The sequence below is a fragment of the Sus scrofa genome, chromosome 18, assembly GCF_000003025.6.
Source record: "Sus scrofa isolate TJ Tabasco breed Duroc chromosome 18, Sscrofa11.1, whole genome shotgun sequence".
Lineage (NCBI taxonomy): Eukaryota > Metazoa > Chordata > Mammalia > Artiodactyla > Suidae > Sus > Sus scrofa.
Genome location: NC_010460.4, coordinates 29,915,389 through 29,939,573, shown reverse-complemented (window position 1 = coordinate 29,939,573; position 24,185 = coordinate 29,915,389). Strand labels below are relative to the sequence as shown.

Genomic DNA, 24,185 nt, shown 5'->3' with positions numbered 1-24,185 from the left:
TCAGTCCAATGTATTTATAGACATTCCTTCCAGATGTTTCCTTTTAGTGCCAATTTCAGATCAAATTGGCCTTGCAAAATCTTTACATATAAATGAAATCCCTTACCTTTCTCAAATAAACTTCCTTCTCCTATTTCCCACTTTGAGGCGTGATTTACATCGGTCATACCAGTCAACATAATAGATTCCTAAGAGTCACTCTATGCTCATCCTCCATCTCTTCAGGCCATTTTCTCAATTCCAATATTTTCTACCTCTTTAATATCATTGGTTACTCCTACTAACTCTCCATACTCACTGCTGCCTCAGTTTGGCTCACAGCCTATTTCACATGGGTTATAGGTAGCACTTCCCAAGTTTACTAATGACTTCCTTTTTGTTAAATTCAATATAAAGTTGACCCTTCGCTATAATTTAACATTACTAATTCCTTCTTGAATTTCTTCTCTTTGTTGTTGGCATTCTAATTTTTTTTTCTTACCCTCTGACTAACCCTCATCTCCTTTTTGTGCTTCTCTTGCTCAGCCTTGCTCAGTTGTAGTCTTTGATATGCTCTTTTATTTTGTAGTCTCCCAGATGATCTTATTCTATCCGTGGCTTTCAATTATTTATCTATGTAAGATGTTGATTCCTAAATCACCATTCCAGTTCAGGTCTCATCTCAAAGACTTATATTTGGATATTTCACTTCAATATTCCAATATATTAAAAACTGCACCCTTTGTCTCCATCCCCCCCCAAAGAAAACATACCTAAACAAAACCCTACCTATAGTTCTATATTTTTTTCCCTAACATCTACATAAATGATCAAGCAAGAAACATGTATGTCACCTTCTACTCATTTTTTCTGTCATCAGCTACATCTTGCCATCAAAAAGTGCCAGTTCTAACTCCTAAATATCTCTTTAGCTTAACATTTGAATAGCTAAATAAGAACTGGAAATCTAATTCTCCTAACTTAACACTTATCTACCTCAATATTATTTTCTATGTGATTGGCATAGTAAATGATTCCAGGTAGAAATCATTGAGTTTCAGTTTCCATCCTTGCAAGTGGTACACAAAGTGAGGCTGGGAGGGTAGGGAGGGAAGAGACAGAGAAGGGCAAAATATGATGGTAAAAAATATTTCCAGATCTTTTTCTTAGTGTCATCTCTGAAATCTCACCAAATAAGCCCCAAATTTACGTTACAACATTTGTTTGATGCCTTATTTATACTATTTCATTGGACATTTTCCATCTGTTAAGCTCCCTGAAAGAGACCAAATTGCCTTGTCATTACTAAACCTCGTGTTCATTGGAGCTTATATGGGGTAAACTTTGTAGGGGCCCAAACATTTTAGGATGGTTTGGGAGAATGGGATGGGAAAGTTTTACTTCAACAGTGAGAAGAAAAATTAATGACCATTTCGATCATTCCATTTTAGTTTATTAATAGAATAAGGAAAGCAGGCACATTATAAATCAATGTTCTGTTTGTTACTGAACTGAACTTGGGTATGCTCATACAAAGCATAGCAAAGCCAGTCTACTAACACCAGGTTGTGGCTAAGTAAAGTATAGCATTTACTACAAGGTGCCAAGCAAGAAGAACAAGCAGCTAATGCTCAAAAGACCAGAACTCCTCGATGAATTTTAGGGAAGGATTTTTAAGGCAATATTAAGGGTTGCTGGGTGTCTGACAAGCTTGCACATAATTCTCTGATTGGTTGATGGTGAAGTAACAGAATGTTGTTTTCAAATCCCAATCATCAACCTTCTAGTTCCAACTTGTTTGGGTTCTACATGCTGGTGGTCAGCAGGTTTTAATTTGGGGATCTGGTTTCTGTAAAAACAACTCAAGGATATGGCTCAGGATATTATCTATAACCCTTAAGGAGAAAATAAAGGTCCTTGACTTAATTTTATAGCTAACCTATTCTTATTTTGTCTTGCTTGACTGTTTTCCTGTTTCCTTTGTTTTTCATTTCTCTGATTAAATTTGCCCTTTACAACTTGGGAAAGGCCTAGGAAGCTAAAGCTCTTCTACAAACAAAAGGTGAGGTATACCAGGGGTCTGTCCCAGGGAAGGCCCAACACGGTCTTGCTTGGTTTCATATTGAACAACATTAATGAATAGCCAAGTAAGCAAAGGGTTGAAAGTGTTGGCTAAAATTGGGGTGTTTTCAGATACCAAATTTCCAGGGATAAAGTGAAGAGAAATCTGGACCTAAATATCTATATGATTTGGGACTTTTTCCTTTTTAAGAGTAGATGCCAGATTAGGAGGTCATTTGCTATCTGACCATTATAATTTTTTTTTTTTGTCATTATGATGAACTGGAAAACAAAACAAAACAAAACAAAAAGGACTCTTTTAATTAGTCAAAATGCAGTGCTTATGATCTCAAATAGGCTGGAGACATTGCGTACAGACTCATCAGTACTAACTAGCTCTGCCCCCCAAAAGACTAAGAAATTGGGCAGATTCCTGTTCCTCTGGGTTCCTCGGCTCCAGCAAAATGAGAAAGCTAGACTCAGTAATCCCTGGGATTCCTTCCAGATCCACCAAGCTAATGGTACTCATTGCAAACGCACCCAAATGAGGTCATGAAATGGATCCAGCTTTAGTGCTCCAGTCCTGCTTGTAACCAATCCCTATGAAACTGCTTCTCAACACAGGAGGCACATGAGTAGCCTCACACTCTTTCACACAGCAGGGACAAAGAGCAAAGCTTCTACTTCCAAAGAATGGCATAACCTGTCTCTGAAGTGATTCACGTTATCCTCTTTTTTGAACTCTAGAATGCCCAGAAAACATATAATCATCTTCATTGCCTTTAAGGCTGTGAGATGAGGTTTCCTGCCAATGGAGAAAAGCATTTAAGAAAAAGCCGTCTCCACAACTCAACTGTGAAATTAGAGTGCAACGTCCATCACAGGGATCCCTAACAACCTTCAAAATCTCCTGTCTTTTTCTTTGCTCTGAAAATAAACCAAGAAGCTAGTAGTGGGGTAACACTCCACTGGACACATATCTAAGTTCTCAAGCAAAACAGGTACCAGCTGTCAGAATGGAAAGGGCTCGTCCTCATCTTTGCTGTAGGTAGGACGGTCTCCAATTTTTATGAGGAGGGAGGCAGACAGACGCCCAGCGCAACCAGAGACGAGGTTAGAGCTGCAGGATTGCTCTCGGGAGGGCGCCGCCCCAGACTCGGCCCCGCCCCTCACCTTGCCTGCGCGGCGCTCGGGTAGCGAAGGTGCGTGCGGCGCTCGGTGATTGGCGGCTGCCCGGCGAGGCCTGGCTGCCATTGGCTGCACAGACCTCTTTGTTCCTGGTCTCCGCCGCAGGCCCGCTACAGCGGACTGGGCGGCGGAAGTTTGACGGCGCGGGGCGAGTGGCTGCGGCTGCGGGGCGGGAGTCCTGGCAGATCCCCCGAGTACCCGCAGCAGTGCCGGAGCTCGGGCGCGCGGTCGTGAGATCCGGAGGAGAGGAGGAGCCCCTCTGACACATAAACATGGACCTGGAAGCCAAAGTGAAGAAGGTAGGGAAGTGCGGGCGGCGGACGGTGGCCGCTTCACCTGAGCCGGGCGCCGCCCCCTAGCTGCCGGCTGCGGATGGGGCGCACGGGCCGCTGGGCGCCAGCGAGTTCAGGAGTTCCGGAGCTCCGGGCCCAGGTACCCGAACCTCTGGTTAGAGGGGCTGCCCAGCTGCCCTGCTAACTCCTGAAACCCAGGAGGGACGGAGAGTCGCGCACGTGAGCGAGGGCGACCGCGGGACATTTCTCCCTGTCTAACCATGTCCAACAGTTGGAGGTGTTTGAAACTTTCCTTGAGATGTTTCAGCTGCGCCTGTGCCGCCCTAAAAAAAGGATGAGGTTAGGGCGGGTTCGGGCGAGACCGTGACACTACATCTTCCTGTCTCAGGAAGTTCAACTTATTAAGTCTGTGGTTTGGGGTCACTGATGTGCCTTTGACAGCCTAGACCTCACTCCCCCCCCGCCCCGCTTGACTGTCCGAGGCGCTCTAGAGTGAGCGTTGATTTAATGTGCTTCCTTTGCACCCGAAGCTTGTGATAACGTGAAAGGTGATGATTTTTTCCTTTTTCTTCTTTTTTTTTGGTCATTCATTACTTGACTTCCAAAGTACTGCCTCCATCTTAGGGAGTTATCTTCAAAACAAAACAAAACAAAACAAACAAACAAAAAAATCTTCTTCTTTGACAGCTAGCCCCAAAGGACAATTGCCACCAGTGGTTTACCTCTAGGATAAGTTTCCTGCCCGGTAGTCCTTCAGGTCAGGATCCACTGCCCTACCTGAGCCACTCCCTGGTTTTGGGAGCCTCACGTTTCCTGGGAGAAAGGGGTGGGGACCAGACTGTGACTCAAAAGGAATGTTGATGTCACATTCCAGTGTAAAGTTCTGTGTTAAAGGTCCCATTCCAGGGAATTGCTCATATTTACTTTGCGGTAAATTTAAGCTAACTGCTCCTTATCAAATAAGGAAGGAAGTTTTGCAGAGAGACAAAAGGAGAAAAAATAGAGAGAACTTAATTTTCTTCTCTTGCCAAATGTGGTTGCCAACATTGCTATTATTTAATCTTCTAAAGACGGAGTCCTCATCTGAGCGTTAATTGTTTCACGCGAAGTGGCGTTTTGAAAATGTATACAAACGCAAAATATTAGGTTAGGAGGCTGTTGAAAAATAGAAACCTGAGGTGGGAAAAACAAAAGTTTGCCTCTTATTGCTACAATGGGCACTCAAAAGGAAATCCAAGGAGGGAAAACTTAATGTAAATTCTGAAAATATCGTGATTGCATTCTGTTGTCTTCCAGTTTGGTTTCTTCTTAGCTTTTAGATGACACTAAAAAGTTTTGTTAATCTTGCTTGCCACTAGAAAGTATTTCGTTTGCCACTTAATTAGCCTTCTATTGATGAACGCTGCTTATTTTGTTTTTCAGGTGGGTAAGAGCTACTACTTAATTTAGTACTTGTCTAAAATTTGGGGAGTCCTGTCTGTGCTTATAAATAATGATTCAAAAATGGCTTTTAACGTATCAACATCATTTGGGAGGGAGGGATGAATAGGTGAAGCATAGAGGACTTTTTAGGGCAAGGAAACTATGCTGTATGCTGTTGTAATGATGGATACCTGTCATTATATATTTGTGAAAATCCATAGAATGAACAACACCAAGAGTGGACCTTAAAGTAAGCTATGGACGTTGGGAGATAATGATGTGCCAATAGAGGTTCATCAGTAGTAACAAACATATGACTCTCACATGGCATACTGATAATGAGGGAGCTCTGAAAGGGAGTAGGGAGATATATGGGAATGCTGTACCTTCTGCTAAATTTTGCTGTGAACCTAAAACAGCTCTGAAAAATAAGATCTACTTAAAAGGAAAAATTGAAAGTCAATATCCAAAACTGATTTCAAAATTATTTGAAACAAAGAAGTAATTCTGAGGGAGAAAGTCCAGAGTTAAGAATTATTTGTACTAGCAAGGGAAAATTTCAGACATTACTTATGAACAATTTCCTTAGTCTCAGAATGTGTATTATGATAAATAATGCTCTTGATATATGGTATAATTTTTCTTCTCAATTTCCTCTTTACTTTAAAAGGTTATCTTTTCAGTTAAGAATCATATTCTTCTTTCTAATCCTCCTCCTCCCCTTCCCTCACCCCCAGGGAAAAGGGATTCCATGAATTTAAAGCTTTTACAGATAATACCCTGACAGTAACAAATACTTGTTTGACTACCTTGTTTGTCATTCTCAGGACGGAGTCCTCAACTGGTAAATTGAAAAGTACTAAAAGATCCCAAAGATGTCCAGTTTGACTGCCAACCACACCCTCTCTGTTTCTATGCAGGACCTTTGACAGACTTAAATTTCAGTGATTCGACAAAAAGTTTCCCAGTACAAAAAATTTAGAAGTCCCTAAAATACATCTCATAATCTGAAAAAGAAACTTACATTCCCTTTAGAAATTGTTTTCTAACACCAGAAGAAAGAAACATTACAAGATTATCTCTGATTTATGAGCAGAGACTTCTTACCCTATTTTGGTACCTAGATGGTTTTCAAGTCTACCTTCTTTTTGACCTGGGTATACAAAGAAAAGCAATACTTTGAATGCACCTTTAAAAAAAGTCTGATCATAAGTTGGAACAAAGACATAACTATCTAAATAAAACTAAATTTGACTTCTGTTTTAAGAAATACATGGCATTTTTTTCCTACTAAAACCCCTGTACTGTTGTTTTCATAAGAAATTTTCTCCAGGCAGATGACAAATGATACGTGTAAAAAGAATTAAAGAGGGTTGTCTTTATTTCACAACCACTTAGGTGGATGATACTATTATAAGATTCTTGGTTTATAAAAGGGGAACTCGAGTGTCTATATCACTTGCACAAATTTGGATTAATTATCAGTTAAAACACAACATCACAAAGGCAAGCAATTTTTATAATAAGATTTTGCTATATTTTGTTTTGTTTGAGGTAAGTGAGCTGTTGCTAGGCTGTGGGAGCTAGTTCGTTTATACAGAGTTTTTGTTTTAATAATATTTTACAGTAGAACATGACTTTTATGGCTTTGCCCTGTCTTCTGAGTTATTCTTCTAGATCTCTTCCTTGTGTCTTATATCTCTTCATTATAATTGACTTAGTATAAGTAGAGCCTATGTCTGTTTGGAAAAAACAATGGCCTTTGAGAAGCAGAAACAGAGTCTCATTTTGTGGTGAATGGTAAATCATGGCCCAGAGCCAACAGTTTTCCTCTTTCCTTTCTGTGTTAATCTCCCATGAGAATCACTTTTCTTTCTTTAAAAACATACCGGAGAGAAAGAGAACTCCAGTAATTTCCCTATGCTGCCTGGAATTGCTGCAGGGCTTTTAATTTTACACCTTATTCACTGTTTGCCTCCTTTCTAACCTCCATCTTTTGATCCTTCCTGATGTTTTGCATATTTATTCCTTTAATTTTCTTTAATTTTATTTTAAAAAGATGAGATGCATTTTAAAGATTACAGGTCACTAAAAATCCCCTTTCGCAGCTTCCAAACATGTTTTGAAAACTTCTGGTATTTTGCCAAAAAACCAAAGTGAAACCAAGTTATTACAGTTGGAAAGAGTACTGAACCACAAAGGATATTTCCATTAGAAATTATAATGAGCCTCTTCTCTTAGGTAGCCCCTGATTGAAGTGGAAGTAAAGGCAAGTAAATGGTGACCTGGATGCTCAAATCTACAGTTGAATTTTCTGCTTGAAGCCATTCTTGCTGCGAGAATCATTGGCAAGGCTTGGAGAAATGGGAGGGCAAGGTACTTCTAGGGCTTTGCCTTAGAGGCAGTTACTCTCTCAGAACAAGTACAGAATAAAGTGAAGTGGTCCTCAGAGGGGCTTTTATCTTTTCCAGCCCATGGTGTGAGTCATTACATTAATTGGATATGAAAAGTCACCTTCTCTACTTGCTCTGAATATTTGTTTGAATAGAACTGTAGTAGGTTTTCTATTGATTTTGTTCCTTTATGCCATTCTATGAAGTAGAATTAGGGATTTATGTTGCAGCTGGCTGTTAGCTGTGTACCATCACTTCACCCTTGACTTTGCTTGCTCATCTGCAATACCAAATATGACTCATCCTTCAAGGCACACTCCTCACCCTACCCCCACCACATATCACCCTCCAGGAAATTGTTCTTGTTGCTAGCTAGAGGGAAAATCTCTTTCTTCTGAATTCCCAAAGCATGTTATCATAACTCAGGATGTTCATCACTTTCTCCCTCTAGATTACAGTTTTCTTCTAACATAGATTGCAAGCTTCTTGTGTGAGAAATTCAGATCCTATTTATACTCTATAGTCAGTCATTTTTGTTTCCTATTCAAATCAATTTATGAAGTAGATCTTAGCCTCACTCTAAGGGTAAAAAAACTATGGTTTAATAAATAGGTTCTGCCTGTTTCATATTAACCTATGATCTTGAACCATAGTCTTCAGAATCCATGGTCCTTCCATCATGCTACCTAGCCTCTGAGTCCTCTAATTTCCTTGCCTTGATCTTTGTATGTATGTTGAATGAAATACCCGAATATAAAAAGAAAAATAACCTAAGGTACATTTCAACTTTTACTTGATTTGTTTAAAGTGATGATATTGGAGGAAGTAGTTTCCATTCCAATAAAATTACCATCCTACTGGTTTTCCACATTTTATTTATATTTTATCCATGTTATATGTATGCCCTTTAGTGTAAGTTGCCTTTAACCTTTTTTTGCATGAGATAAAGTCTAGATAAATAAAAATACCATGAAAAGGAACTTCTGGGAGGTTTTTTACAGTCAAATTCCATAAGCAGCAGTAATATTCTGGACCATACCTTCTAGGATTCTTCCAACTTCCTAGCTTTTGTTGGGAGCAACGATAGTGCTGCCTCCTAGCTACTTAGTATTGTTCTGAACAATAGTGACCCTGTTTTCAGTGCTCTGCTTTGGACTTTCAGTCAGTGACATCTGAAACTGTATAGAGGCACTCATGGTTGGGCTGTAAGTGAGTCTGTTCTACTTGCTGAACCCCAGAGTCGATAGAAAGCCTTACACACAGCATGGTAGGCCAAATCTCTCTCTTTAGCAGCAAAGTGCTCAAAGTGCCACCGGAATGGCAAACCAGACATCTAAGAATAGATGAATTAAAAACAAAGAAATAAACTCCATGCTAGGAGAAGAACTGTTTTATTGTTGTTTTAAATTCTGCATTCTTCAAACAAGAAGATTTGTTGAGAAGCAGTAAGAAACACCAAAATAATGAACTATTTCATGAGGTTCTCAGGGAGCTCCAGGGTGATACCAGAATTGTGAGCTCGGAATTAACATCATCATGGACCATCAGGGTCAGTTTGAGGGGTAATGATAAATTGGTAAAAGAGTACTACTTCCTATGTTCTTTTTCTGAGAACCAGATGTAGGAATATAGTTTTCTTCCATACTAATTTGAATATAAGTTTTTTTACAAACCAAATCACCGTGGTGTGTTCAGAAATTAGAAAAGGTCAGTAAGTGTCCGGTATAGGTAAACAGCTATAGTATACAGAAAGATCTTCTGTAGTGTATCAGCCTTCTTACTTCTCTTTTCAGTATAATGTCATTAAAACCACTCTGGGCTGAGAGCTAGTAAATCTGGGTCTACTCTAGTTTTTGTGATCTTGGCCACTTTGGATCTCAGTTTCCATATTTATAAAAATCAATAGGGGGACCAAGTAATTTCTAAGATTTCTTCAAAACCTATTACTCTTTTTGACTATAGTTTATCAATTATAATAAAAATTTACACATCGGTTAAACATTCACACAAGTCAAGAATATATAAATATATGACTTTAATGAGATAGCATAGTATTTAAATGTTATACACTTCTGTGAAATCTATGAGGAAACCTATAAGTGAAACAGATTTTTTTTAATAGATCTTAGCTATTTTTCAACTTGTTATTATTTAATTAGTTCACCTTTTAAATATCTGTGGGGTATTTGAAGACATTAAGTTTAATTCATTTGAAACTGTAGTATAAACCTTCAAAAGCATATAAATTGCTCTATTAGCATGAGTCAAATAAGCCTAGGCATGATGTATGACTTTCTTTGATATTTAATTACAGGAAAATGAAAAATAGTAGAGCTTTTATTGTCTTTAAGTCATCTCTCTCAAAATAAGATGCTTCATTTTAACTGTGAGTAGTTTATGTACAAAGCACTGTTCTAAACTCTAGGGGTATAGTTTGAACAAAAAAGACAAGGTACCTTGTATTACAGAGCTTACACTGTTGAGAGGAATGGTAGAGCAAAAAAAAAAAAGTAAATGACAAAGTAAATGATAGAAAATAAGAGCAACTGGAATTTACTCCTTAGTGAACTCTTTACGAGGAGGAATACACTAGATTTCTAACACAGAATGGGCTATTTAGTGGTGATTCTTGGCATTGGTTCCTAGTTTTGCAAACATTATAATTAGAGGTTATTATTTACCTTAAGTAATGGCAAATGAAAAGGAAATGAGAAAGCAGCATTTATGTATTAGAATGTAAAAAAGCTCAAAAATGGGTAAGGTTATAATAACTACAATCTTACACCTATTAAATATACAAACTAATCTTTTTCCTGATTACAGATGCCCTGCAAGAATCATTCCTGCATTGCTTTTCCTTTTTGCACTCGTTACTAATTTTTGTTTGGTAACAGTATGCCTTTTAAAAGTCTGTTTATTAGATCATTGATACATAGGGTATATAGGATATTATTTTGCTTTTTACAAAGTGGTTATGTTCAGGGAACATTATATAAATGATGAATTATAAAATCAACTTTTTCAAGGAGAGGGAAATAGAGAAAAGACTAATCCAATTGAAAACAAGACTTAAAATCTCATGGATTTTCAAGATTTTAAGGAAAAATAATTTAGTAACTGATAAATTCACCCTTGGTCTTTGAGTAAAATTTATGTGTGAAAACTTGCCTTAAGCATTGTTATTAGAGGATTAAATTTAGAGGTTATGCTTTTCAGCTATGCAGTTATAATCTTTGATTCTCCTATAAAAGAGCTCCGGTCATATATAAAGTCATTTCATTTGTTTTTTTTTTCTAAGTACCTACCCAAATTCCTACTTAAGTAATGGGAAATTAGGTAAGAATATGCATAACTATAATTTCCTCATGCAAGTTCATGCTGTGACCCTAAAATGACTCCTTAATTACTTTGGGAACAGCACTGTGAAAGTATTAATTATAGTAGATATAATACTATAGCCCTTAGGCCTGGCAGAGGTGATGACAGTATTCAAGTTTGGGGATACACAGTCTTAATAAAGGCGTTTCAATACTCAGTGCTATCTGTGGGATCTACCCTTTAGAGCCAGCTGTAGAGGTAGTGATACAAGGCCAAATTAGAATTGTTTGTCATGATCTAAATTATTTTAAGAGACTCCTACAGATGCCTTTTGGAATCAAGTTTTAAAAATCCCTTTTATAGCTAATAATCAGGAGATATTTGAGGGCTGTGTATAAAAGCACATGCATTACAGAGTCTTTCCACTGAGCAAGAGCTCAGCAATCCTAATTAAGAAACCATCTCATCAGCATTCGTAGCCTGTAACATTTTTATAGCCTGCATTGTCTTTCTCAAAGTAACAGATTTAGGAGGAGGCCCTTTTTGAGTAGAATTCCCAGAAGAGGTATTCTATTGGAAAACATCTCAAGTGACTGCCTTTATGTAATAGTTTAAAAATAATCTGATAGTAGTCAGTTTGAAAAATATTTATAAGGAACCAGCATAAACTGAACAGACACAGTACATCTCTTTTTATAATCTGTTTACCTAAAATAAGTATAATCTTAAAAAAAAATTATTTTGTCCCTAGTAATACTGTGAGGATACATTAGGTTTCAAATAAGTAAGAGTACTGAAAAGTCCATTGTGAACTGCTGACTATAAATATTACCTAATTGAAATTAAGTAATTTACACTCTGATATCACAAAAAAGTGCTACGTATTTTTTCCTTTACTTTCCATCTTTGGGAGAGTTATATAATAGAATAGGTTTATATAAACATTCCTCCAGTTTTATTCTATATTCATAAAGGGACTATGGCATATTATAAAAATTGTGAAAATTTTCTCTCAAATACATTTCTAGAAATTTCTTGCTAGTCAAACCATATATTCTATATTCTGGCCCGTGACTGTGTTCTAAAACACAAATATGTATGTATATGTATGAAGATAAGTGTGTATATATATTAAGATGGTTAGAGAATAAGATTTAGAGACTAAAAATCATATTCTGCTCTGTCTTTTGGAAGACTGTTACCTGGTCAGACTGAGTGAACAGTTAACAAATTGAGGGAAATAAGAACATTTATAAGGAAGGAGCAAAGTTTAGTTTTACTCTATGCCCATTTGGGTGAAGAGACATTTAAATATTTGAAGTGGAAAAAAAATGAAGGCAAGAATGGGAGAAAGGCACACCCTATATCCCCTCCCTTTGTATGTCTCATCATAAGTCACTTAGCATTTAATATCAAAACAGCATATTCTCCAAGTCCATGATTTTCTTTTCTGTGGAAAGATTCATTTGTGCTATATATTAGATTCCAGTTATAAGTGATATCATATGGTATTTGTCTTTGTCTTTCTGACTCGTTTCACTCAGTATTAGAGTCTCTAGTTCCATCCATGTTGCTGCAAATGGCATTATGTCGTTCTTTTTTATGACTGAGTAGTATTCCATTGTGTATATATACCACATCTTCTTAATCCAATCATCTGTCAGTGGACATTTGGGTTGTTTCCATGTCTTGGCTATTGTGAATAGTGCTGCAATGAACATGCGGGTGCATGTATCTATGTACCTTTCCTAAGGTACCTCCATACTGTTCTCCATAGTGGTTGCCAAGGAGGAGGGGGAGGGAGTGTGATGGATTGGGAGTTTGGGGTTAATATATGCAGACTCTTGCCTTTGGAATGGATTAGCAATGAGATCCTGCTTTGTAGCACTGGGAATTATGTCTAGTCACTTATGATGGAGCATGATAATGTGAGAAAAAAGAATGTATACATGTATGTGTAACTGGATTACCATGCTGTACAGTAGAAAATTGACAGAACACTGTAAACCAGCTATAGTGGGGGAAAAAATCATTATATATATATATATATATGACATTCCAAAAAAAAAAAAAAACCCAGAATAGATGTTGTAGTAGGCAGCCTCTAAGGTAGCCTCCATTGATCCCCACCTCCTAGGATTCATACTCTTGTGTATTCCCCTTCCCTTGAGTGTGGGCCTGATCTGATCAGTAGCTGCTAAGGAAAATAATATGGCAGAAGTAGCAGTAATTCACTTCTGAGATTAAAGATGGCAGCTTCCTTCTTGAATGCTCTCACTTCCTGCAGGATCCCTTGCTCTGGGGAAAACTAGCTGCCATGTCATAAGGTGCCAGTATGAGAGAGCTTAAAAGTGAGTCTCCCTGAGTCCAGCCTTGGGATGACTGCAGCCCTGGCTGACCCCTGATTGCAGCCTTGCAAGAGTCCCTGAGCTAGCCCACCTAGGCAAGCCACTCCCAGCCGCCTGACAGAAAAGTGTGCGATGATAAATGTTTGTTATTTTCAGCCCCTAAATATTGGGGTAATTTGCAACTAATACAGAGGTTTTTCCATTATAAATATAGAAATTTAGTGATTTGAAAAAAATGAAAACAATTATTGTAGTTTTTGCCTCATTATATTATCCCTGGCCACTGCATAAATGTATGGAATCTTCTCTCTCTCTCTATATATATATATATAAATAAATAATTTTCAGTACTAGTAATAAGTGTATATATTTTGAACAAAGATTTTTCAACTTTGGGAGTTCCCGTAGTGGCACAGTGGTTAACAAATCCGACTAGGAACCATGAGGTTGCGGGTTCGGTCCCTGCCCTTGCTCAGTGGGTTAACGATCCGGCGTTGCCGTGAGCTGTGGTGTAGGTTGCAGACGTGGCTCGGATCCCGCGTTGCTGTGGCTCTGGTGTAGGCCGGTGGCTACAGCTCCGATTCAACCCCTAGCCTGGGAACCTCCATATGCCGTGGGAGCGGCCCAAGAAATAGCAACAACAACAACAAAAGACAAAAAAACAAAACAAAACAAAACAAAAAAACAAACAAAGATTTTTCAACTTTGATATTTAATTTGTTCTTTTAAAATATCTTTTCTCTTGCTATACTATTGGAAGAGACCTATTTGCATCAAGACTCTGGATATTTTCCTTGACTCATGCCACATTCTTTTGAGGGCCCTCTTATGTGTGTGGATAACCACCTCAGGGCCTTCAGTGTTAGTTCAGCTGGTTTGCAGACACTCAAGTTTCTTGTAATCAGTCTCAGATTTGTCTAGGAAGGAGGAGCTCCTGGCTGGTGACATGTAGGCAGTCTTTCAGGTCAAAATCTATTGTTCTGCAGAAGTTACATATGATGAATATTACTCACTTAAATTAGTACTTATCTTCAGAGTCTCACTTTGGAAGAAAAAAAATGGCGACTTTGTAGTTAAGAATTCAGAATTTGGGAGTTCCCGTCGTGGCGCAGTGGTTAACGAATCCAACTAGGAACCATGAGGTTGCGGGTTCAGTCCCTGCCCTTGCTCAGTGGGTTAACGATCCGGCGTTGCCGTGAGCTGTGGTGTAGGTTGCAGACGTGGCTCGGATCCCGCATTGCTGTGGCTCTGGCGTAGGCCGGTGGCTACAGCTCCGATTCGACCCCTAGCCTGGGAACCTCCATATGCTGTGGGAGCGGCCCAAGAAATAGCAACAACAATAACAACAACAACAAAAAAGATAAAAAAAAAAAAAAAAAAGAATTCAGAATTTGGAGTTAGAAATGCCAAATTCAAATCTTAGATCTGCACTTGGCAGACTGCATACAAGATAGCTGGGCAATCCTAGACAAATTAATCACTTCAAGTCTCAGTGTCCTTAGTTGTGAAATAAGAGTGAACACTTCCCTGTAAGTTGTCTTGAGAATTAAATGAGATGATGTATATATTGTACCTGGCAGGTAGTTATGTGTTAAATGGTGGTCGAGGTATTTTTACTACCACTTCCACCATCACAGCTACCAGTGCTCATCAAGAAAATGCGTAATTAGAATTGCTTCAAGGTATCCTACCAAAACTAAAATTTGTTATTGTTCCCTAGGAAAAAAAAAAGCAGGAATTCTGATCTTCATCAAACATGTTACCATATTTATTGAGGTTGTATAGATGTAATCTGCTGCAATTTGATTACATCTCAGACTGAAGTGGACAAATTGCCTTAGTGACAGTACCTGTGTCACTTACCTAATACAGGTACTACCTTAAGAAATGTAGGCGAAGATGGGGTGGGAGTTATTTAATTTGTTAAAGTTCCAGGAAGATTGACCCAGTACCTCCAAAAGAGAATTTATTATAAATTATTTAGACTGAAGGATTACTTGTTTCCTTTCTTTCTTAACGCGTTTTGTTTGTGATGATTTGCTACTATCTGTGAACAAAAAGGTGTCAGTCCATTTGTCTCATAGTGGATTTTATGACATAGATTCAGTAGGGCTCTGGCTTTGTACTTCAGGCACTGATAAGCTGCAGGGATGTGGAAATGCATCCTAGCATCTGCAATGAAGAGTTTTATTCCCACTTGCTTCTGGATAAGTGGTCTTGACAACTAAAGACCCTCGATTGATGATTTTATTCTTGGCTGTAACTCTTTGCTCTCAAGTTAAAAATTATATTTCTTTCTATTGAAAAATTAATAAATATCCAACTCAGGATCTTTCCATGTTCATTACCTAATGTTTATGCACCAGTGGTTAAAAACAGGCATGCTGCAATGCACCTGACCTTAGGTCAGTTAACAGTTTTCTGCTTTAGTTTCTTCATCTGGATGAAAATGCAGATATAGCAGTTTTATAGGATAGTTAGGATAAAATGAGATGATCCCTGTAAAAATCTTATAACCATGTCTGACAATATAATTGCTCAATACATATTTGCTGTTGCTATTATTATTACTACCACCCTTGCCAGAGCCCTTTTACTTATTTATTTATGTATTTATATATTTTATTTATTTATTATGAAAAACAATAGGAATTCCTTGGAATGAGGGTACTAGATCATAGGTTGTTTGATAATTAACACAAGTATTAAATAAATAGATAAAACTTCCTGGCATTTCTACAAATCTCAGGCTCTGCATCTGGCACCAGGAATTCAAATACGAATAAGAAACTCAGTCTAGTAGGGTAAACTGATGTATCGATAGTCATAGTATAGAAAAAATATGACGTAATAGATTTTGACTCAAGACTGATGGGAATTCAGAAGAACTTTTGGGAGAAGTAACACTCGGATGTTCTATTAAGGGAGTGATCAGTTCGGAGAGTGTGATCCCAGGTTGATATGATAGAGGTTGGAACATGAACATGGAGTGGAGATGAGGGAACCAACTGTAGTTCTTAGAGATCAGCAAGACTTGGGCATAAAAAACATGGCTTAGACAAGGAAAAAGAGGCCTCCTGGCTCCAGTTTCAGTGAGTAGGTAGATAATAACGATTTTTTCTTCATTCCTATTTTCATCTTAAACGAGTGAGAGATGGGAAGTCTTTGTTCTTATGAACAAAGAAAAAGATATGGCAACTTTACTAGGAATGATTAATAGTAACTCCTGATCACAATAAATTATTTATTTGCATTCTCACCTAAAAACCTTGGCACACTATATAAAATTTGAAGGGTACCTCTGTTGTTATATATAAGTCTGGCTTTCTAGTAACCTAAACTGTTTTTGGTGAGGTAAGAGGAACAGTGGTTATTAAAAATCTTAGTAGATATTGGGATACAGGCATTGAGCTAAAAATCTAAAATAGTTTAAAATCTTATAACAGATTAATCAAAATATAATGATGGGGGGGCTGCTTCATAGATTATACTAGGTTTCTAAAAGAGCCATGTGCTAAGAGGAATTATTTAGTTATATAGTTCCTTTGTTCAGAATATTCATTTGTGCGAACAAATTCTAAAGTGTTTCCTTAAGATTGTAATATGACCATATGAATGTATCCATATATATATCTATATATATATAGATATATATATGTAGATGAAGAGACACGCACAGAAAGAGTATATGTGTATTTCATATAATCTACCTTGGTCAGCTTCATTCCATGATGATTAAAGAAATCTTAGTAACACTTGCTTGTTTAGTAACCGCATATGATTTTTTGCTCCAGAGGGAAATTTGATTATGAAAACAGCATGAATCATATGATCTCACCATGAATACTGAATAACATCTTCCAGATGCAAATTGTAGCCAAATCAACTTAGACTATGTTTGAAATACCAGATGTTCCTTACTCTTCTTTCCTTTTTCTTTAAAGTATCTGACATGCAATACCTTTTCCTGGGTCAGAAGGGTCACCTGAAATGTTGCCAACCTAACTGGTTGCCTGAGATTATGAATATGGAGAAATTGATCCCATTCCCATTTCTTACTTTAAAATAAGCAGGAGATGAGGGATGTTTGGAGGCATAGATCATAGGGTTTATAAGCTCAGTGTCTGGTTCTTTTAGTTAAGGATATTTAAGTCTTCTTTGACTAGTATCTCAGGATAAACAGTATACCTCATTTTTATTTTTTAAAGGACCTTGATAGGTATTCCTAAGCCTGACTGTAGTTTTCCCGAATATAGTCAATCCAAAAGACCTGTTTTCTTGGACACTGAAGAAGAAAAATTAATCTGTCATATCCTTGTATTGATGCTGGCTGGAATGTGTTGCTAAAATTATATGAAGTAGACAGCTTTGGCACTTGTGTGCTTATGAAAAACATGTGTTTTTAGGCACCAAGTGTTTCTACAGGAAATACTATATCATGTTTGCTGCTGAAATAATTATGGGCAACAGAACTGTGTCGTATCCCTTAGAACTTTTTTTCTTATAAGTACTTTATAAACTACTCTCCCAAGCTGAATTCCATATGATTCTGACCTTTAAGAGCCAATAATATTTTAGCTTTCTCAAATAATTATTTTTAGTTTAGTGTTTAAATGTTGAATAGATGACCATGTTGTATAATATCTAAGATGAAGTTAATCTGTAACATAATTTTTGTCATAATTTTTGAATTAAAAGGCATCCTAGAATTCAATTCCTTTCATTACCTAGATGGAGCCCAGAGAAGAAAAATGACTTCTAAAAATCATTGGACTTGGCAGTGATACTTTAGGACCAGATCAGTTTTCCTGACTTTCTTCCAATGCTTCCTACATTTTCACTGTTCTCTGATTAGCCATGTAATTCTTGATAATTTCCTTAATACCTGGTATAGCTAATTCTCATGTCATATTACATATGAGCACACAGATCTTGGTGTTTATATTAGTCCAAGGATCTGAACTTCACTTTCTAAACAGCTAGGCTGCCTTAATTGAGGAGCTAATACTTTCTGGGCCCCGCTTCCTCTCTACCAACTGCCCCCTCTTTCCACACCCACACCATGGGTATCATTAAATAACACTTTCCCTGTCCTTAACCCTCATCAAGAATTCTCCAGCTTAGAAACTAACCTCTAAGATCTGGATGTCTAAGAGTAACACCATGGCTCTTGAGGAAAGGAGAAGGACCATGACCAGAGGATGCAAACCTTGCTGCAGGTAAAGGGAAGGAGGAAGTATAATAAGAATTCTGGGTCCTGGACTTAAGGGAATCCTGAGTACAGGCTAGGAAGAGAAATTGTCTGAGCCCTTAGGACAGATGGGATTTCAGACCTTCAAACTGAAACCAGGAAGAGTTGGGGAGTCCCAGCTCATGTGACCTCTGCCTCAGAGGGTCCGGGAATGGGTCTTGAGAAACTGCCAAGGGAAGCTCTGGCTCTGAGTAGAATTAGTACATTTTACTTCATTTGGTGTATGTTTGACTTGTGAAAGGGAAGATAGCAGATGCCTAGATGCCTAAATTGGGGTGGGAACAAAAGCAGAAGAAAGTTGCCTTTTACCAGTAGAGATATGTCTGCTGGGCTGCAATTTTATCATTTTAACTGGATTGAACAGGATTAGAGAACATATTGCACTCTGAGTTCTAACTCAGTGTGGAATGAGGCACGTCTACAAAAGGTTGGAGTGTGAACCTCAGATATTTGTTGTTCGAGTCAGAGCCTTTGTGGTTTTGTACCCTAACAGAGGTTGATAAAGAGAGTAAGATTATGGAAGAAGTTCCCATCCAGTAAATGGTATAAGTTAGGGATCATCTGTGCTGGGTTTAATAGCTTCATTTGAAAGCTATATAATCATTTTTCTTAATGAAATCCCCCTAAGAAAAGTAATTTCTTTGCCAGCATGAAACTCTCTCCAATCGCTTTAGCTGCTGACAGTGGTTTTGAAAACTAGGTGCTTTTTCCATTTGCATGTTTATTTTTAATTAGACCTGCTTCCATTGGGTTATAGCAGCAGAGAGTGTATCATATTGCCAAGACTTCATTCCACTCTCTTTCATTTACTAGTTGTCTCTTAGTGATATTTTCAGAGTCCCCACACTCCTTAGTCTGAGCACTTGGGGAAGAGGAAATTGTGTGTTTGGAAAGTTGGGAAGGGACAGATTCTTCAGGTGGTCACAAACCCAAGCTGTGCTGGAAAGAGCCTGTGCGGAGATTAAACTGACCTTCAGGCAGGCCAGATGGAGTGGAGAACACTGCAGCAGTGCATTCCGAGCTTTCCAGGCAGACTGCAGAGCTGTTTTCTCAAATTTCTGCTTTTCTCAGTCGAGTTTCCTGGTCTCCTTGAGGGTCCCCCTGAGGTTTGGCTAGCAGAAATTGAGAGGGCCTCTTTCCCCAGATCCCCACACCTCCATTGTCTGTACGGATTTTCTCTAGAGTGTCTTCCTTACAGTTTCATCCTCTCTCTGGGAATGTGTTCTCTTTTAAACCTGGTGGCCTAAGGCATGGTGCCAAATGTTTCAGCAGATTTATTTCTGCCTTCCGAAAAGAAAAAGGGGGGAGGAGGAAATTCCCTGCTACAAGGCTGGCTCTGTCACTTCTCAAATGCTGTAAGATGTTCTAGGCTCTAACCATACCTTTTCTGCCACAGGCTTCAAATATGGTATCCCCGCTGCCTTGAATGTACTTCCTCTTCCTCTTTATTGAGTTAGATGCTGCTCATCCTTTCCAGCTCAATTCAAGTATCACTTGTTCAAAAGAACTTTCCCAACATCCTTGCCTGACTCAAGGCCTCCATTCTAAAACTCTCAAAATCATTTCCACTGTGAGTTGTCACAAGAGGCTTGGAGCTTGTGGTCCTGTTCCTTGAAGCTGAAATGAGCCAGCACTGAAGGGCTCCCATTGGACACTCATAGAGTCTGTCGCAGCAGCACTGTGCAGCACAAGGCAGACACTGGGTTTTAGGTTAGCTTACTGTTAACTAGCCGTGTGACCAAGAGCAAATCATCTCTCCTGGATTTTAGTTTCCACATCTCTAACATCAGGGATGGATGCCTAGGGCTGTCCAGCACTAAGAATATGTGAGACACTTTTAAGGGTTAATGTTCATAAAACATCACTGGTTCTAATAATTCTAACAAATAAACTGATAGCTGTTTTTAGAAGATAAAAGAGGTAGGAAAGAAACTACTTACCCCTTTCCAAGGCTGACTTTATAAATCAGCAGTGAGCTACACTGAAGCCTTAGTGTAAAACCTTTGCTGACTAATTGAAGTGCCTAATTATATTAGTTGAGCTTCCAAGTTTCATTCAGAAATAGAGAATGAGATGGTGTGGTTTCAGTATGTTTCTGTAGTTTATAAAGGCCAGTGTTATTCAGACCAGGTGATTCAGATGTTAAGGCTGGTGTGAGTTTAGATGGCCATTTAACTTCGAGGCAAAAGCATACTTAGTTCTCCAAATTATATAAGCCAGTAAATCTTTGTTTCAGAATTTTACACACACTTATATACATACACACACACATGTATGTGTGTGCACGTGCATGTTTTTTGTCATGAGATAAAATGTATTTCTTTTTCTTTTCTTTTTTTTTTTTTTTTTTTTATTTTCCCCCTGTACAGCAAGGGGGTCAGGTTATCCTTAGATGTATACATTGCAATTACAGTTTTTTCCCCCACCCTTTCTTCTGTTGCGACATGAGTATCTAGACATAGTTCTCAATGCTATTCAGCAGGATCTCCTTGTAAATCTATTCTAGGTTGTGTCTGATAAGCCCAAGCTCCCGATCCCTCCCACTCCCTCCCCCAAAATGTATTTCTTACTGTGATTTATATGTAAAGGAGTTTATGATTAAACCTTTTTTTTTTTTTTTTTTGTCTTTTTGCCTTTTCTAGGGCTGCTCCCGTGGCATATGGAGATTCCCAGACTAGGGGTTGAATTGGAGCTATAGCCGCTGGCCTACACCACAGCCACAGCAACACAGGATCCGAGCCACGTCTGCGACCCACACCACACCTCACGGCAACACCAGATCCTTAACCCACTGAGCAAGGCCAGGGATCGAACCTGCAACCTTATGGTTCCTAGTCGGATTCGTTAACCACTGAGCCCTGACAGCCATGACGGGAACTCCATGATTAAACCTTAATAATGTAATTGTAATTTTCATTTGGGATCAGAGCTTAGCAAAAGATGTTAAGGGACATGGTATGCCGACAATCCTTATACCAGGAAGACCCAGGATCGTTAACTCTCCTGTAATGGAAAACTAGAAAGGGCTTGAAGAAGAATTCACCTTTTTATAGAATTGCTGTTCATTTTACTGTGAATATCATAGTAGAGAAAACTCTATGCTCCTTGCAAAAGACCAATCGCAAAAGACCAGAAAACTCAAATAGCTAGACTCTCTGTCTTTTGCATAACCCACTTTATTTCCTTGCTGTGAACTATAGTCATCACTGACAAATGATTTAAAAAAAAAAAAAAAAACCCACCGTGTAGTGTTAAGGTATACAATATAGAGCATGTTTAATCTTTTGAAAATTGGTAATAGAGACATGGCAAAAGTGACAAAGTTTAAATGCTGGATAGATTTTTATCACCTTTAGAAAGTATATATGAAGCAATCTGACTTAAAAATATTGTAGGTTCTCCTAAGTAGCTGAGTGGACCAGCTGGCTTTGAATATGCCTTTAGTTATGGTAAGAGGATGTGGTAATTTTCTTCAGAAAAGAAGGAAGGGCTTTATTTAAACTTCAGGGCGTGGTCAGGCTGATCTTTCAAGGAACAAGTTAAAATGTGGTTTTGATTACGTAGTGACAAACACAACCTGATAAAGTTACAAAAGGGAGCCATTGAAAAAAATCTTTCCCTCAGCCTTGAACTCTTACTCCAGGCACTAAGTGGTAACAAATTTGTCAGCAGTCACTGATGTGATATTTAAAATACAGAATAATTGAGGCACTGGTGATATGCTGATGCAAAGCCAGTTGATCTTTTTTACTCTACTATCAGTAGTTGGACAAAAGAGTTTACATTGCCTTCCTGTGTGTCCTCCCCGCATCTGCAGCACCCCCCCCCCACACAACACACTTATTAAGTCATGTCTCAGCAGTTCTCGAAGATTATTATTTAATACAGTAAAAAAACCCAAACACATCATTTACTATAACAAGGGCAGTATTATAGTACAACAGTACAACCCTTCCAGTCCAACCCAGGGCATAAGAATACAGGCCTTGGAGTCAGAAAGACCTGGAGTCAAATCTCTTCTCTATTATTTATTAACACTTTTATCTTAAGCAATTTCTGTAACCCTCCTAAATTTTAGTTGTCATCTCTAAAATGGAAAATAATAAACTTTATAAGCATTTTATGAAGTTTTGTAAGATTTCAATAAGTGCTTATCTCTATTCTTGGCATCCAGTATATTTTGTTGCTATTACCATATTTATCAAAAAAATAAAATAGTGATATTTAAATCATATTTCTTAAAATTGTTTGCATATTCCTTGTTTGCCAAAAAATGTCATTTGGGGGCAGGCTTTCTTTCCAAGCTCTAGTTCCTCTGTTCCTTGTACCTATTATAAACAGGGCATATAATGGCCAAAGACATAAATTTATGACTTTTTGTGACTTGCAATATTTGTAATCTTCTATATAGTTATATTCTGATGCTTTTCTGTTCATGACAAAGGTAGTAAGAATACAAAGAATATTGTGTATGTGCTTGGAATTGCCATATAATATACCCAGTGTCATCACTGACTAAACAATGTGATACTCATTAAAGGTTTGTTTGAAAGTTGTATCAACAGGAGTGATAAGTGGAATTAAAGGTGTAATGTATTTAATTTTTTATATTTTTAAGAAATATAATAATCTGTATTGTTTTCTCTTTAACAGATGGGCTTAGGTCACGAGCAAGGATTTGGAGCGCCCTGTTTAAAATGCAAAGAAAAATGTGAGGGGTTTGAACTGCACTTCTGGAGGTAATGATTTGCAAACTACAACCACATTAGTAATTTTTACTTTTTGGCACTGCTTCCTCAGGCAGTGGAGATCTCTTACAAGTTACCCAGGATGGTTTGCCAAGTTGTGGATCTATTAGATTCTTTTCTAAGAAAATTTAAAAAAAAATGCAATTTTGTCTTCCTATCATTATTTGAGCTAATTGGGCCATAGTAACTATATTTAGAAACATTTCTTTGCTGTACTTTAGATTTCCTATGAGACTGAAATACTGAATATGTCTCTTTTCTGAGTGGCACACAAGTTTGTGGTAATATTGAAAGACTGTTTATTAATTTATTTGTTATTTTCTTAAAAATTAATAACTTCACATCTCATCAATCTGTATATTTATGATAATAAATATGATGAATTCAGAATTCATGTCCTAGTTGTCAGTGAGTAGACTTTAGGTCTTTTCAAAATTTTCAGCTGTAAATTTACTACTGAAAAATTTAGAAACTTGTTTTAAAAAAATGGTAAAAAAAATGGTTATTCAATGCCATTATCTTGGTTTGAATCAAGTGCCTGTGTGTGGAGAACAGATATTAGTGAATCAAAAATGTGAATTTTATATAGCTCTTATTTGTATTTCTTTAAAGTAATATTGCATGTCATATAAACCTAAAATTGGTGTTTTTAACCTGTTCTCACAAAGAGGATAAATGTTCTTCAGTGGCTATCAAGACCATAATGGTAGTTTATAAGACTGTTCAAAGTAAGATTCAGTACATTCTTTTTGGAAGAAAAAATATTAAAATGATCAGCTATACATTATAAGGACAGCAGCTGCCTTGTTGGAATGTATCTCACTTGAGAACCACTTTCCTACTGCATATTTCCATAGAAGACACTCTAGAATAAAAAAACATCATCAGCTATTGGAGTTGTATACAGTGTAAGTTAAAGGAGAATGTAAACAAATAAAACTTGAGATATTAGGCTCTTTTAAAAACTCATTTAGCTGGTAAGTTTTAGGAAAGACAGTTGTTTTAAATAGTGAAGGCAATGGAAACTTTAGCCTTCCCCAAATGATGATACATTTCTTTATCTATAGGGAGCTAAAATGTTTCAGGGAGTTTTAAAATAACAGGACTTTAATAGCTCTTCCTTGTGCTGCCTCTTCAAGGGACGTAACAGTCGGCCAGTATGTCTGTCATGTTTTAGAAGGATT

General features: G+C 37.7%; 1 protein-coding gene across 1 annotated transcript in view; it reads left to right on the top strand.

Annotated features, from left to right (window-relative positions):
* The window catches only part of TES (testin LIM domain protein), a 40,371-nt gene continuing 19,511 nt past the window's right edge, over positions 3,326–24,185 (top strand). The window contains 2 exon segments of the mRNA NM_001123200.1: positions 3,326–3,527; positions 22,907–22,992. Coding sequence (NP_001116672.1) covers positions 3,501–3,527; positions 22,907–22,992 — 113 coding nt within the window. The 5' untranslated portion in view covers positions 3,326–3,500.